Here is a 17388-nt window from a genome sequence, read left to right on the forward strand (position 1 = left end):
AACCACAAGGCTGGAAAGATGTTTCCTTTAGTTGTGCAATACTTTACTGAAACTAAGGGATTCCAACAGAAGCTGTTGAAGTTTGATTCGCTGAGTAAGGAAACGTGAAAGGAAACTGCAAAGTTTTGTCGAGATACTTTAAGACAACCGCAAATTTCATTAGATAAATTACCGTACTCCCTTTTTGTGGATTCATTACCAACTTCGGAGGGCTTCATCAGCGCGGCCAGTGGAGTGAGTTTCACCAAATTAAAAAAGAATTAGGAAGAAATGTAAAAGGAACTGGATGCCCTAACTGTATTCTCCGCACTACTATATCAAGCTCTGCTGGAGTCTTAGCTCTCGACACTGAAACAATCGTCATGAAAATATTTAATTATTTTTCAGCATACACGATAAGGACAGAGAAGCTGAAAAAGTTCTGTCAATCATGAGACTCATCTGTCTCATTCAAAAACAAGATTTGACTGTCGTTAATGCGCGCAGGTGAGAGAATTCTTAAGCTTTTGATTCTATGCCGAAGACAGGCGACCTAAAATAATTTCAGGTTTTTTTCAATAGTCCGATCATTAAAATTTACTTCATGTTTCTGCAATCAAACTTGGCTGGAAAGAAATATAAAAAGCATGAAGAAGAATAAAGTCATGATAAGTGAAATAAAACATACACTATGTGATCAAAAGTATCCGGACATCTTCAAAAACATACGTTTTTCATATTAGGTGCATTGTGCTGTCAGGTACTCCTTATCAGCGACCTCGGTAGTCATTAGACATCGTGAGAGAGCAGAATGGGGAGCTCAGCAGAACTCACGGACTTCGAACGTACTCACGTGATTGGGTGTCACTTGTGTCATACGTCTGTACCCGAGATTTCTACACTCCTAAACACCCCTAGGTCCACTGTTCCCGATGTGATAGTGAAGTGGAGACGTTAAAGGACACGTAAGCACAAAAACGTGCAGGCCAACCTCGTCTGTTGACTGACAGAGTCTGCCGACAGTTGAAGATGGTCGTAATGTCTAATAGGCAGACATCTATCCACACCATCACACAGGAATTCCAAACTGCTGGATTCGCTGCAAGTCCTATGACAGGTAGGCGGGAGGTGAGAAATCTTCGAATTCATGTCGAGCGGCAGCTCATAAGGCACACATCACGCCGGTAAATGCCGACAGACGCCTCGCTTTGTGTAAGGAGCGTAAACATTGGACGATTAAACTCTGGGAAAACGTTGTGTGGAGTGACGAATCACGGTACACAATGTGGCGATCCGATGGCAGGGTGTGGGTATGGCAAATGCCCAGTGAAATTCATCTGCCAGCGTGTGTACTGTCAACAGTAAAATTCGGAGGCGGTGGTGTTATAGTGTGGTCGTGTTTTTCATGGAGGGGGCTTGAACCCCTTGTTGTTTTGCGTGGCACTATCACAGCACAGGCCTACAATGATGTTTTAAGCGCCTTCTTGCTTCGCACTGTTGATGAGCAATTCGAGGATGGCGATTGCATCTTTCAGCACTATCGAGCACCTGTTCATAATGCACGGCATTTGGCGTTGTGGTTACACGGCAATAACATCCCTGTAATTGACTGGCCTGCACAGAGTCCTGACCTGAATCATATAGTACACATTTGGGATATTTTGGAATGCCGACTTCGTGCCAGGTCTTACCAACCGACATCGATACCTCTCCTCAGTGCAGCACTCCGTGAAGAATGGGCAGCCATTGCCCAAGAAACCACGCAGCACGTGATTGAACACATGCCTGCGAGAGTGGAAGCTATCGTCAAGGCAAAGGGTGGGCCAATACCGTATTGAATTCCACCGATGGAGGGCTCCACGAACTTGTAAGCCATTTTCAGTCAGGTGTCCAGATATTTTTGATCACATATTGTATATTAATCGACACTCAAAGATGTCTAAATAAAAGGAACAATGCCAGTTTTATTGGCATGCAAAAAAAGATGAATTTGAACAAATGAAAGAATGAGAACCTTAACCAAGAAATAATTAATTTGATTTCGAAATTTGAGGAAGAGACAAAAGCTTTCTATAACATAGCATTTGATTACTTAGACAAATGGGCTATTTCTTTTAATAAATATCATGTAGTTAATTAGATGACACTATCTGAAACCCCAGATTGGGTGATGATTGCAAACACTATTGTATACCTGACTAAAAGTGGTGTGAGCCAGCCGGTGTGGCCGAGCGGTTCTAGGCGCGTCAGTCAGGAACCGCGCGACCGCTACGGTCGTAGGTTCGAATCCTGCCTCGGGCATAGAAGTGTGTGATGTCCTTAGGTTAGTTAGGTTTAAGTAGTTCTAAGTGTAGAGGACTGATGACCTCAGATGTTAAGTCCCATAGTGCTCAGAGCCATTTGAACCATTTGAAAAAGTGGTGTGAAGATTTCAGGCGACAATTGTTTTCAAGAATATATGTATCTGAAGTGCTTATTAGAAACTAAGCGTGACTCGAAAGAATGGAAGAAAGGTGGATTTACTTCCTTTCGGAAACCGAAAATCCTGAACGCAAATGCCAACTGCTAAAGATATGCGAATGTGTGTACTGTATTACCGCACACAACGACTCTGTGGAAAGAGTTTTTGGCTGATGTCGGCCCAGTGGAGTAATGAAAGTAGTCGACTGCTGCCAGAGACTGCGGAATCATTCTTACAGTGCCAGTTTCACTGCAGGCTCACTTATATGGAGTTTTATAAATATGTAAAAGGGAAATATGATTTGGGAAATAAGACTTGCTGAAAAAGGTGAAACATGACCTGCCAGCTACTTAAGCGCAACAAGTTTCATGTAAGTGTGTTATATATGAAAAGTAATTATATTAAATAAATTTTATTTAATTTCTACCCCCCATCTCAGAATATCCCGACGAGGTTCCAGCTGAATATGGCAACCCCATTAGGGCCTGAAGTTTTTCCACCCAGGCTCAAAGGAGAAAGTTACCATGGTTTCTGAGAGAATACTCTACCTAGTCTGATGGAATATATGTCTTTACGAGTGTGACAAAATATGTACTTCATGCACGATGGAGTTCCTCCCCACCTCACTGTTAATGTTAGTAGGCTTCTAAATAACGGGTTCCGTGTCCGATGTATAAATAAAGGTGGACCAATTCCTTGTCCACCACGCTCTCCTGACCTAAACCCACTAGACCTTTCTTTGTGGAGGCATTTGAAAGCTTTTGTGTACGGAACCCCGGTACAAGATGTACAGAGTCTTCGTGCTAGCACAGTGGAAGGCAGTGAAACAATACGCAATTCTACAGGGATACTTCACGGCGTCAGGGATTTAATACGACGGTGGCTTGATTGTTGTATCCTTGCTAGCGGAGGGCATATTGAACATTTCATTTAGGAAAGCGTTTCATACTGTGCTCATAAGTTTTTTGTTGTGTATTTCCCATGATTAATATGATAATGAAGGGAAGTAGAGCTTGCCTTGGTTTGCAGAAATTTTAAGAGGACCTGGTATGTTTCCTATTATTGCTCTCCACAAGAGAGACGAAATATCTGAAAGCAGAAAGGTTTTGCAATACATGGACAAAGAAAACCCACACTATGCACAAATAACAACGTAAATAGAAAAGTCATATCTTTTTAATGAGCAAACTAACTTTCAATGTACTTTCATACTTAGAAAGAAAACAAAATAGAAAGGTGAAGTGAAACAACGCAATTTATAGCCTTCTGAAGATTGTTTGACATGTTTGTAAGTGTAAATTTTTCTGAGGGGATGCACGTAGGTGTTCTGAAATGTTTGGAAGACACATTTCATATTCGTCCAGTTATCAGGAGTGTGAAGAATTTACCATACGACCTTTGTAAAGGACATCCACTGGCGAATTTTGCTTTGACCATTAGTAAACTCTATTATCATTGCTTCTACCTGCGTTCTTGTTATTATATTTTGAATTTTTCGTGAAAAATATGGTCCCTCATAGCCTCACTTTACCTTTCTGGTGCCGAGCTGCACAGCAAACAGCTCTCACAAAGAGGCTGAAGTGTAAACGAAAACGACCACTCGTGACAAGACGCGATTCACAGTACAAAAATAAACTCGCGGGGATGCTGCAGTAGACTAACTTGTCACTAATAGCTGATGCAGACAGAAAAGTCGTTCGTGCAAAATGGGCTTCATAAAAATTAGTGGTGATGTGAACGAATTGCCACTAAGATGAAGTCTCGTTAGTAAGACATGGAAAAGTAGGGTTTTACAGCTGTGCAGTTTGTAGAACGTGAAACTAAATCTTTGGAAACCACTGTCTTCTAAGAGAGAAAGCATAAAAATAGAGCAGAACGTCATTTTTGATCATTTAGAGAGGCTGTACGACGATCATGCAGGGAATGCGGTATTTATAGTGGTGGAAATCGCATTTCTGCGTTGGGGAGCAGAGAAAGAAGTAAGATGGAAATGATGAGAGGCTCGAAGTATTTAAAGGCAGACAGAATCATCTCGTAGTCTTAATTTGGGAGAAAAAGTGCGTCTCACTGCTCACATTTGCGTGCTCTTCAAGGCTGCTGCTCCTGAAAGAGACACATTGCATGCTGCAAAGTTTGGTGTATTTCAGAGTCAAAAGACACTCGGTGATTTGTCATGTTTCGCTGCCAACATGCCAACTCTGTCCCACTGCAACGCATGCATCCTTTTACAAGAAAAAACTGGTGTTTTCTTTTTTTAAAATTTTCGAACGAGAGAAATAGAACAGAGTTTTTGGCCTACCGTTTCGCCTACCTTCTTCTCCCACTGCAACACGTAGGGCACGGGATGATCGCCCGGGAACTCAACGTGGCAGTTGAACACCACAGATTCTCCCAAGATGGCGGTGATGTGCACTGCATCTTGGAAGCAAAGGCCTGTGGACAAAAGTACGGCGCTTTACAACGATCCATGTAGTGCCGTGTACCTGCTTATTATTTAAAGTAAAGGCGTTGTTGATCTATTCTCCGAAGACCACAGTACACTTTTCTGTATCTGAATATAATAAAGGCGCCATTAGCATGGTTTCGTGATGCAACATATTTCTACACTTTTGCATTACACTACTGGCCATTAAAATTGCTACACCAAGAAAAAATGCAGATGATAAACGGGTATTCATTGGGCAAATATATTATACTAGAACTGACATGTGATTACATTTTCACGCAATTTGGGTGCATAGGTCCTGAGAAATCAGTACCCAGAACAACCACCTCTGGCCGTAATAACGGCCTTGATACGCCTGGGCATTGAGTCAAACAGAGCTTGGATGGCGTGTACAGGTACAGCTGCCCATGCAGCTTCAACACGATACCACAATTCATCGAGAGTAGCGACTGGCGTGTTGTGACGAACCAGTTGCTCGGCCACCATTGACCACACGTTTTCAACTGGTGAGAGATCTGGAGAATGTGCTGGCCAGGGCAGCAGTCGAACATCTTCTGTATCCAAATGGCCTGCACAGGACGTGCGCCAGTACGGCGATGAAGAATACACGTTTCCAATGTGTGTTCACCGCAATGTCGCCAAACACGGATGCGACCATCATGATGCTGTAAACAGAACCTGGATTCATCCGAAAAAATGACGTTTTGCCATTCGTGCACCCAGGTTCGTCGTTGAGTACACCATCGCAGGCGCTCCTGTCTGTGATACAGCGTCAAAGGTAACCGCAGCCATGGTCTCCGAGCTGATAGTCCATACTGCTGCAAACGTCGTCGAACTGTTCATGCAGATAGTTGTTGTCTTGCAAACGTCCCCATCTGTTGACTCAGGGATCGGGACGTGGCTGCAGGATCCGTTACAGCCATGCGGATAAGATGCCTGTCATCTCGACTGCTAGTGATACGAGGCCGTTGGGATCCAGCACGGCGTTCTGTATTACCCTGCTGAACCCACAGATTCCATATTCTGCTAACAGTCATTGGATCTCGACCAATGCGAGTAGCAATATCGCGATACGATAAACCGCAATCGCGATAGGCTACAATCCGCCCTTTATCAAAGTCGGAAACGTCATGGTACGCATTTCTCCTCCTTACACGAGGCATCACAACAACGTTTCACCAGACAACGCCGGTCAATTGCTGTTTGTGTATGAGAAATCGGTTGGAAACTTTCCTCATGTCAGCACGTTGTAGGTGTCACCACCGGCGCCAACCTTGTGTGAATGCTCTGAAAAGCTCATCATTTGCTTATCACAGCATCTTCTTCCTGTCGGTTAAACTTCCCGTCTGTAGCACGTCATCTTCGGGGTGTAGCAATTTTAATGGCCAGTAGTGTAGCACGATAATAACATGTAAGTATTGTAAATAATAATATAGTTATAAATTACATGAATTACAAGCACAGCGTTTATAGTCTTTTTTAACGGTTCTGGCCAGATGCTAGGTCTTTAATTCTAAGTTCAGCATCCGTCAGTGTTTCCTGTTTTTCGTCGACCTTTTGGTTGAAGATAGTCATGAATTTATTTTAACGTAGCCTATAAGCTGTTATCCTTTCCTTTCTCCATGTGTACTCATTATTCTCTCTGATGGATCTCTTGTCAAGGATTCTGTTGTCGGTCCATTGTACCAGACAAGACAAACAATACTTTTCCTCTTTTTTTTTCTACATCTGCACCACGTTCTTTAAACGGCCCTGGTAGAGTGCACACATTTCAGATGCTTGGTTACATATTTAAACTATGTGCCTGACGCCCGCCCTGCGGATGAGTGTAGAGGTCCGGTGTGCCGGCCAGCCTGTGGATGGTTTTTAGGCGGTTTTCCATCTACCTCGGCGAATGCGGGCTGGCTCCCCCTATTCCGCCTTAGCTACACTATGCCGGCGATTGTTGCGCAAACACCGTTTCTACGTACGCATACACCATAATTACTTTACCACGCAAACATTCGTCTGGTGTGTAACCTGGGTTCGGTGTGGGTGGACTGCTGTGGCCTGCTGTGGGGTTGTGAACCACTGAGGGCTACGGCGGGTCGAAGCCGCTCCATCGTTTCTAGGTCCCCGGTTTAATACAATACAATACAATACAATGTGCCAGACCGAATCCAACCTCAGATTTCTTTCCGCGGAAGAAGCTCTAACAGTAGTTGGAGCAGTCATCGCTATCAAACGGTAACGATACCTGTCCAAATATCAAACCAGCACACGCTATTAATTTGCCAGAAAGGTTCAGCAATGCATTATCTTGTAGAAGGTGAGAGATTTATTTTACTAAGCTGTTAAATAGGTTGGTAGCGCACAATCCGAGTTGCAGGTTGCCTATAAATTGGCTTCAGGGGAAACAATAAATTGTTTTTCAAAATTCTGTATAGTTATTGGACAAATTTAAAAATTTCAAATGCTGTCATAAGCTACTCATGCCGAGGAATAATCTTACGGTAGAGGTTTGACACGATAATAAAAACATTAAAGTTAGAAACTGTGTATAAGTCTTGAAGCAGTGTAATTGAAGCGCGCAAATTACCAAGATTATATTCATCTGCTATTTGAAAATCAGAGCTCTTAGCGACTTCCAATAACTTTTACACATTCAATAATTTCGAATAAAACACTTGAACTTTCGACAGCTGTCGCTGCCATCGGCATCAGGAGTTGAAATCACCAACCGCCGGAGCTGACGAAAGCGCCGGTGTTTTATTCGAAAGCGAAATGATTTTACTGAAACATGCCACCGCGAAAGACTCCGAGGACACAAACCTTTACACATAATTTCAAAATTTTACGCAACTTTTTGTCGCTGCCAATTCTCCCCCCTCCCCATCCCTAAATCATTAAAGGAAAAAAAGTTACTGTTCATGCAGTAAAACTTCAGCATCATATATGACGTTTTAATTTATTATTTTCTTACTACCAACCTTATTCGCAATACATTTTTCAGACAGTACCCACATATTCTACTGAATGTACAGGCAAAATTAAGTCATTATAGGACACATACTTCGGGAGATATGACGTTATAAACGTTTAATTGCGTGCAAAACTATATTTTTCTTAATGCGTAGACTACCAGCGGGATGTATGTGTCCCACAATAGGTTATTAGAGAACCAATTGGAATTTGTTGCATGTTATTGCTATGTATGAGTCCCACTGGTAAAGGAATGCCTCCTTATGATTGGCAGAATTATTATATTTACAGAATGCACCTGTAGGTTGTGCTGCCCTAAAGTTTCATTGTTAACCCTCGTCTCCGTATTGTCACATCGAACTGATTCGCACCTGCAATAGGCAACCCAATAAAGCAGATTCGCAAAGCGGGATGCCTTCCTGGACACGTCTCGTCAACGACTTGCTCTCACGAATTGACACTTGCCACGTCACAAACGAAGCCCATATTGGACACCCGTAAGGTGGATTACACACTTCGAGGTGTATGCTGTTCACTGATGTATGTCTGTTTTCAGTATGTCTTGCAGATTTTGCGAGGCGCCTTCTGAAACCTTGGAGGTACTTATGAATAATATTGTACGTTGTAATGGTTCTTTATTTACGTGACCATTACGGCACTCCAGCCCTAGTTCTCGATACCAGTAATATCTTACTACTTTTCTGCGAAGTAACAGACATATTTTTGTGACAATATTCACATTTGGTTTTATTAATGTATAGGTACTCCGATGTATTGATATATTACAGTGATATGGTTCTTGTGTGTATTCATTTCTGTGAGACTGTCATAATCTTTGACTTACTTGTAACCGTTTTAGCGCGAATGCGCACAGAGCAGTCTTTTTTTTACTTTGCAGAAGTTAAGTTGTTATTTCGCTTTGTAAAAGAACAGTCATTTCTTGTGTTTGGTTAAAGTGGAAATTAAATATATGAAGATTGATACAAAACTGTTTTCTTGATGATGTGACAATTCAGAAGGAACAAGAAGTTCGATAAAAATGTGGATCGTGAACACCAAGTCAAAAATTATTTCTACTATACCATTGTTCTGATCTGGGATTGTTTGATCATTAAGAATTTCCTGAAAAACGCATTTGTCAGGTCTTCAAATATTGCTAAAATACAGATGTGGACCTTGTAGCAGTCAAAGTGGAATCACCCTAGAATCAACAAGATGAGCCATAACAACGTCGACGAAATCTACGTGGGAATCCATTCAAGATAAGTGCCAAAATTAATGACTTTATTTACAATGACTTCATTATTTCCATTCTGACGGTACCATCCACAGTCAATAACTTTGTTGTTGCTCGATAAAGCGAACATATGCTGCGTGAGCAACATTATTAATCTGATTTCTAACCTACTTTGCAAATGATTGTATTGTTAGAAAGTCCACCCTCCCTCCGACCCCAACCCCCTTGGAAAACGAAACGACGGGAAGTATTCTTTTAGTATTGTTACTTCTGACTTGTCCGCAGCTCGTGGTCGTGCGGTATCGGTCTCGCTTCCCACGCCCGGGTTCCCGGGTTCGATTCCCGGCGGGATCAGGGATTTTCTCTGCCTCGTGATGACTGGGTGTTGTGTGATGTCCTTAGGTTAGTTAGGTTTAAGTAGTTCTAAGTTCTAGGGGACTGATGACCATAGATGTTAAGTCCCATAGTGCTCAGAGCTACACTCCTGGAAATGGAAAAAAGAACACATTGACACCGGTGCGTCAGACCCACCATACTTGCTCCGGACACTGCGAGAGGGCTGTACAAGCAATGATCACACGCACGGCACAGCGGACACACCAGGAACCGCGGTGTTGGCCGTCGAATGGCGCTAGCTGCGCAGCATTTGTGCACCGCCGCCGTCAGTGTCAGCCAGTTTGCCGTGGCATACGGAGCTCCATCGCAGTCTTTAACACTGGTAGCATGCCGCGACAGCGTGGACGTGAACCGTATGTGCAGTTGACGGACTTTGAGCGAGGGCGTATAGTGGGCATGCGGGAGGCCGGGTGGACGTACCGCCGAATTGCTCAACACGTGGGGCGTGAGGTCTCCACAGTACATCGATGTTGTCGCCAGTGGTCGGCGGAAGGTGCACGTGCCCGTCGACCTGGGACCGGACCGCAGCGACGCACGGATGCACGCCAAGACCGTAGGATCCTACGCAGTGCCGTAGGGGACCGCACCGCCACTTCCCAGCAAATTAGGGACACTGTTGCTCCTGGGGTATCGGCGAGGACCATTCGCAACCGTCTCCATGAAGCTGGGCTACGGTCCCGCACACCGTTAGGCCGTCTTCCGCTCACGCCCCAACATCGTGCAGCCCGCCTCCAGTGGTGTCGCGACAGGCGTGAATCGAGGGTCGAATGGAGACGTGTCGTCTTCAGCGATGAGAGTCGCTTCTGCCTTGGTGCCAGTGATGGTCGTATGCGTGTTTGGCGCCGTGCAGGTGAGCGCCACAATCAGGACTGCATACGACCGAGGCACACAGGGCTAACACCCGGCATCATGGTGTGGGGAGCGATCTCCTACACTGGCCGTACACCACTGGTGATCATCGAGGGGACACTGAATAGTGCACGGTACATCCAAACCGTCATCGAACCCATCGTTCTACCATTCCTAGACCGGCAAGGGAACTTGCTGTTCCAACAGGACAATGCACGTCCGCATGTATCCCGTGCCACCCAACGTGCTCTAGAAGGTGTAAGTCAACTACCCTGGCCAGCAAGATCTCCGGATCTGTCCCCCATTGAGCATGTTTGGGACTGGATGAAGCGTCGTCTCACGCGGCTGCACGTCCAGCACGAACGCTGGTCCAACTGAGGCGCCAGGTGGAAATGGCATGGCAAGCCGTTCCACAGGACTACATCCAGCATCTCTACGATCGTCTCCATGGGAGAATAGCAGCCTGCATTGCTGCGAAAGGTGGATATACACTGTACTAGTGCCGACATTGTGCATGCTCTGTTGCCTGTGTCTATGTGCCTGTGGTTCTGTCAGTGTGATCATGTGATGTATCTGACCCCAGGAATGTGTCAATAAAGTTTCCCCTTCCTGGGACAATGAATTCACGGTGTTCTTATTTCAATTTCCAGGAGTGTATTTAAATGGCTCTGAGCACTATGGGACTCAACATCTGTGGTCATAAGTCCACTAGAACTTAGAACTACTTAAACCTAACTAACCTAAGGACATCACACACATCCACGCCCGAGGCAGGATTCGAACCTGCGACCGTAGCAGTCGCGCGGTTCCTGACTGAGCGCCTAGAACCGCTAGACCACCGGGGCCGGCTTCAGAGCTATTTGAACCATTTGAACTTCTGACTAAGATAGTAGTTAAAATAACCATACATTAATGTTTTTGAAATGAAGTTGGTAGTCGAAGGGTTAATACGGAGCGCAGGTTACCCTGTCCACACTCATTCAGTATTTGGTACTGAGTGCACTTGACGACTTTCAACAGACTGTAAACGCACTTTCAAACTTTTCCTAAACTTTTTATCGATTAGCTGCTTAACGTCAAGTATTTAACACATTAACCCATTCGTAAAGTAATCATACTGTATGTTTGAAGCTGTTTTATACGTGTAAGTTCGATTCTTTAAAGAAACGGGGATGGCGGCTTTACTTGTTATTTTTATGTTGGCCACATACATGTACATTAACTCGAACGATTCTCCAGCCACTAAGTGGAGCGATAACAAACGCAGCGTTGTCCCACTGAAGAGGCCGCGATAAGTATCTGTGGCACGCGGCACATGCGTCACGCAGCACAGATACACTAATGCCGCTTTCTGTAATTAAGGCCTTAATTGCGTGATCCTAACATATTATAGTCTCCATTTATCATCAAACCCCTTTGCCTTCCAGCAGCAGTCAACTGGGAAATTATGTCTGCCACAGAGAAAGAACGAGGCAAAAATTTAAAGAAAAGCTGCACAATCGGTAAAACGTTTGTCTAGTCAGCAAGTGAGCCGACTGACATACTCTGAGTGTCCAAAAAGTCACAGGAAGGCACTGGAAGTGATTGCAAAATGTGAACTTTCACGGCACACTTATTAAAATATTCTGGGCTATTATATCGTGGTCGGGTGAATTTGCTGTTGAAACGCAACGTTTCGTCTCCTTCTGCGGAGACATCTTCACAGAGGTTTATAGCTTTTTCTAAAGTCCGATGCACTCTGGCTCACACTGAATCGAGGTGGAGGTGAAACTCATATAAGCCTTTCCGTTAAACCGAACTGGGTTCACTGCTGGAACACTTGGTGTGTGTGTGTGTGTGTGTGTGTGTGTATTGCGTATCGAACCGAGGACCTAGAAACGACGGAGAGGCTTCGTCCCTCTGTAGCCCTCAGTGGTTCACAACAGGCCACAGCAGTCCACCCGCACCGAATCCAGGGTTGTTGTGCGGTTCGGCTCCCAGTGGATCCCCCCCCCCCCCCCCCCCCCCCCCCGGGAACGTCTCATACCAGACGAGTGTAACCCCAAATGTGTGCGTGGTAGAGTAATTATGGTGTACGCGTACGTGGAGACAGTATTTGCCGACGTAGTATAGCTGAGGCGGAATAAGGGTAACCAGCCTGCGTTCGCCGAGACAGATGGAAAACCACCTTAAAAACCATCCACAGACTGGCCGGCACGCGTTCCCACTCGGGAAGCAGCGCGTTGGACCGGGCGGCTAGCCGGACGGGCGACACTCGGAATACTGCAAATTTATCGATACATCATCTCGTTTTCCTATTGGATGATATAAAGTCTTCCATATTTGTTTCAGTTTCACAGTACACAGAAGGTGGTTTGATCACACTGTGATCCTGATTACAACTTCTTGTGTGTATTGTACACTTTGATTTGTATTGTATATATGTTGCTCGTATTCTCTTTGATTTTTGCTTGCATACGTAATAGTGGGTGGAGTATTCGTATATGATACCATTTTTGGTTTTGTTGCGCAGAAAACGCAAGGTGGTTCCGTTGCACAGTATTCTGTGGACTCATGTGTACGTTCCTGTTTACGAATTGCTCATATTCTGTTTTGTTTTTGTTTGCATCAATTTTTTATATTTTCTCGCACTTGATGGAGAACTCCATGTCAGCAGGTTTTGCCAGAATTGGTATTCAACTTTATATCTTGCCACGGAAAGCGTATGTAATTCTGCTTTGAATGGTGTTTTTCTTGCCACTGAGTACGCTTTGTAGTGTCAGTGACAATATTCATAGATATTGTACCAGGTACATTGATTTATACTAAAATATATTGCTTGTAGTATCTGTTAATAGCGTTTAAAGACGTTTGCATTACAACGGTTGCATTTTTAGTATTTGCAAGAGAGGCTGCCCTTGTCACTGACACTACAAAGCATACTCATTGGCAAGAAACACCATTCAAAGGAGAATTACGTGCTCATTCCGTGACAGGGTGTAATAAAGTTGAATACGAATTCTGACAAAAATATCAACATTGAGTTCCCCATTAAGTGTGTGAAAAATACGAAATTGGATGCGCAATGAAAAAAAATAGAATATATGAAATATACTTACAATGCACTTAAATCGAGCAGTTCGCACAAGGATTCGTAAGCAAGAACACATACATGAGTGCTCAGAATACCATGCGACGAGACCAGCTTCTGTTTTATGTGAAACAAATCCAAATATCGAATCATTTGCTCTAACAAATACTACGGATGCGAGCAGAATACAAACATAATACAGAACATATTTACAATTGAATTCTAAGAGTACAATACACACAAGAACTCGTAATCAGGAACACAGTGTGATGAAATCAAGTTCCGTGTAATGTGATGTCAGATGATTGTTAGGTTTCGACATGCGCCGAAGGGCAACGAAGAGAGCCGCGTTCGCCACGGAAAACTCAATTGGCAGACGTTGCAAGAGAGATGTTTTGCATTACGGAGAGTTTTACTGTGCAAATTTCGAGGGAACACATTTCGTGAAGAGTAGGACACACATTATTTCCTCCCACATACATCTCACGTTATGACCACGACGAGAAAATTCGAGAAACACAGAGGCTTACCGACAATCATTCTTCCAATTCACCGTTCGCGTGCGGAACAAGCCGTGGAGGGAGGGGGGGGGGGGGGGGGGGGGTGGACAGACGTACCCTCTGCGACACACCGTTGGATGGCTTGCGGAGTACTGAGGTAGATTATTCGCAGGCGACGTAACATCCGTTTGTCGAACACTTGGTTGTCCTGTGCGTCTGTTTACGCGTGTGGAAACATTATCTCTACGATATAGATATATCCACTCTAAAATATGTGCCAGCATGCTAAAAGCCTGGGAGATTATCTGCACTAGACACAGTCATAATGCAGCTACTCGTAACAATTCCTGATAGTGTCGCGGGAAAATCTGTTACTGATGTGTTCAGTGGCGATTCGGAATAATGATAAATTATGCGAGCAACAGATATCCGCCGGCCGGAGTGGAGGAGCGATTCTAGACGCATCAGTCCGTAACCGCGCGACTGCTACGATCGCAGGTTCGAATCCTGCCTCGGGCATGGATGTGTGTGATGTCCTTAGGTTAGTTAGGTTTAAGTAGTTCCAAGTTCTAGGAGACTGATGACCTCAGATGTTAAGTCCCCTGCCAACCGCGGTGGTCTCGCGGTTCTAGGCGCGCAGTCCGGAACCGTGCGACTGCTACGGTCGCAGGTTCGAATCCTGCCTCGGGCATGGATGTGTGTGATGTCCTTAGGTTAGTTAGGTTTAAGTAGTTCTAAGTTCTAGGGGACTGATAACCACAGCAGTTGAGTCCCATAGTGCTCAGAGCCATTTGAACCATTTGTTAAGTCCCATAGTGCTCAGAGCCATTTGAACAGATATCCTTTAGATAAACTTCTACGAATGATTTCATGATAATTTCGACAAGCAAAAGATTAGCTTCGAGAAACGTAGCAACTGATACGTTGTTCGCGCATTCAGCTTTGAAGATCGAAGGTTTCGACTAGCTTGTTACTAGCAAACGAAAGGGAAAAATCTGTAGAACCCACTTACAGCATTAGTGACAAACCCCTAGATTGGTTCACAATGATACGGATACGTAGCCATAGATGTGTGGATAAGAACGTAAACAATACTTTCCACAACATTATGCACAATTTATCCGTACATTTAGAGATAGAGCTTCTGAACCTTCCTGGCATATTAAAATTGCGTGCTGCAACATGGTTTTACTCTGCCAGGAAGTGTCAGATCAGGTTACAGTGCGGTGCAGATTGAAAATTAATCACGGAGACAATGCCTTGAGCTGTGGCAAAGTCATTTCTGCGCTATATCCTTTCGTCCATGAGTGCTAGTGCCACGAGGTATGCAAGACAACTGTGAAGTTTGCAAGTTGTATGAGAGGTACTGATAAAAGTAAAGGACCGAGGATGGGTCATGAGTCGTGGTTGGATAGCGCAGTCGGTAGAGCACTTGCCCGCGAAAGGCAGACGACCCCGGTTTGAGTCCCGGTGTAGCTCACAATTTTAACCCACCAGGAAGTTTCAAATCACGGAACGCTCTGCTGCGGGGTGAAATTTCATTCTGGATAGAATACTTCTGTTTGCCGAATATTTTTTTGTAACAGCGGTATGTAAAGAGAACATAGTTTTTTATGAACTGTAAAGAGAAATGTTCCGAGTCTTTCACTTCTACATTCATGAGCAGCCTCGCAGGGAAACAAATAAATAGTATTTCTGGGTTTATAAATTAGATTCATTTCATTCAGGTCGTGTAAAAAAAATTTAGTAACGACCTTGGTTCGTCGAGCTGAAGCCATCTCTGTCGCCGAAAAGTAGTGACAAGGACTGAAGCACATACCAAAAGTTTTCAATAAGCGTGGCTACAAGATCAAACAAATAGGGAGAGCAATTTCAGGAGGTATTCGCAAACAGAACATCACCGAGGATGAGCGACTGCGTTCAAGTGGCTCTGAGCACTATGCGACTCAACTTCTGAGGTCATCAGTCCCCTAGAACTTAGAACTACTTAAACCTAACTAACCTACGGACATCACACACATCCATGCCCGAGGCAGGATTTAAAACCTGCGAGCGGAGCGGCCGCTCGGTTCCAGACTGTAGCGCCTAGAACCGCACGGCCACTCCGGCCGGCTAGCGACTGCGTTATTTTACGTTCTGTGGCTCAGTGATGGGGAAAATTAGCCGGTTCCTGAATAGTCTATGTAATCAATTTTCATGCCTTCAACTAAAATACGCTAACTTACGAGATTTGTGAAAGACACTGTAGCCCTCAGAACTGACGACGTTTACAAAATATCATGCGAGTGCGGCAGCATGACTTTAGGCAGACCGTGCGCAGGACAGAAAAACGCCGCATTGCTCATGGGAGGTGTAGGCGAACAGGCTTTAAAATAGACATAAATTCGCATTCGATGACGCCTCTGTCGTCACGAGAGTGAATGGTTTCAGGGATGACATAGTAGAAAGAGCTACAAATGGTTCAAATGGCTCTGAGCACTATGGGACTTAACATCTGAGGTCATAAGCCCCCTAGAACTTAGAACTACTTAAACCTAACTAACCTAAGGACATCACACACATCCATGCCCGAGGCAGGATTCGAACCTGCGACTGTGGCGATCGCGCTGTTCCAGACTGAAGCGCCTAGAACCGCTCGGCCACACTGACCGGCAGGAAGAGCTACAGGAGTAAAAATATCGTATAATACCGTCAATAAATGCGGCACCCTACATTTGAGTCAGCATCGATAGTGGCCATTGCGAGTTCGAAGCGTTCGCGGCAGACACTTGACTAAAACTTTGCCTTATACGGCGATGGTCTGAGCACCAGTGACGTCAGAACCGGTAGCACGACTGTATAAGAACGAGGCGAGCGAGCAAATAGCAGCCAGTTACCACTTGACAGTGCGAAAGAAGCACTCGGCCGATAGTCTGTGCACGTATAACCACATAACGCGGTTGAAAGCCCGAGAAAAATCAGATCACCGCGAATCCATGCAATCACACATCGTAAGAATTTGCATGTATAACGGAGAGGAAGATTAGGCATCAGTGCTGTCGTGAATAGTCTGAGTTAATATGTCGAAAAGGGTCACTAATAAGGCTGTCAGAAGTGACAGTTTGTCTCAAAGGGAAGGCTGCTTTTCTGGTACCATGATCATTTATGAAAGCTGAGTGTAGGTGACCTTATATGTATCTGGTTGTCACACGAGGCTTGATCGACGCGAGACACAGTTTTCACACCCGACCATGTGGTTACCTGCAAAGCAATTTAGTAAACTGAAATCTGGAAAAAAACCGCTTCCATAGCTGCAGTTGTTACCGGGTGCTAGGTTCGGTATTAAGCAACGATGTTTGTGACACGTTGTTAGACAATCATTCTTGAATATCTGTTACACTTCATAGGCAGATCACGGAGATCGTGAATGTATTGCTGAAGAACCATACAGTAAGATAATAACAATCGACATTCGTGAAATGGAAATGCTGTGGTTGACGTCACTTCGAG

The 17388-nt window shown here is 44.5% G+C and overlaps 1 protein-coding gene across 3 annotated transcripts in view; it reads right to left on the reverse strand.

Moving 5' to 3' along the window:
- The window catches only part of LOC126416243 (protein turtle-like), a 263351-nt gene that overhangs the window by 201805 nt on the left and 44158 nt on the right, over positions 1-17388 (reverse strand). For 2 of the 3 annotated variants that reach the window (XM_050083859.1, XM_050083858.1), the window contains exon 2: positions 4740-4873. In XM_050083859.1, the coding sequence (XP_049939816.1) occupies positions 4740-4873 (134 nt within the window). The remainder of the gene's footprint in view (positions 1-4739; positions 4874-17388) is intronic. The other variant, XM_050083857.1, reaches the window with a different exon arrangement.

The sequence above is a fragment of the Schistocerca serialis genome, chromosome 8, assembly GCF_023864345.2.
Source record: "Schistocerca serialis cubense isolate TAMUIC-IGC-003099 chromosome 8, iqSchSeri2.2, whole genome shotgun sequence".
Classification (NCBI taxonomy): Eukaryota; Metazoa; Arthropoda; class Insecta; order Orthoptera; family Acrididae; genus Schistocerca; species Schistocerca serialis.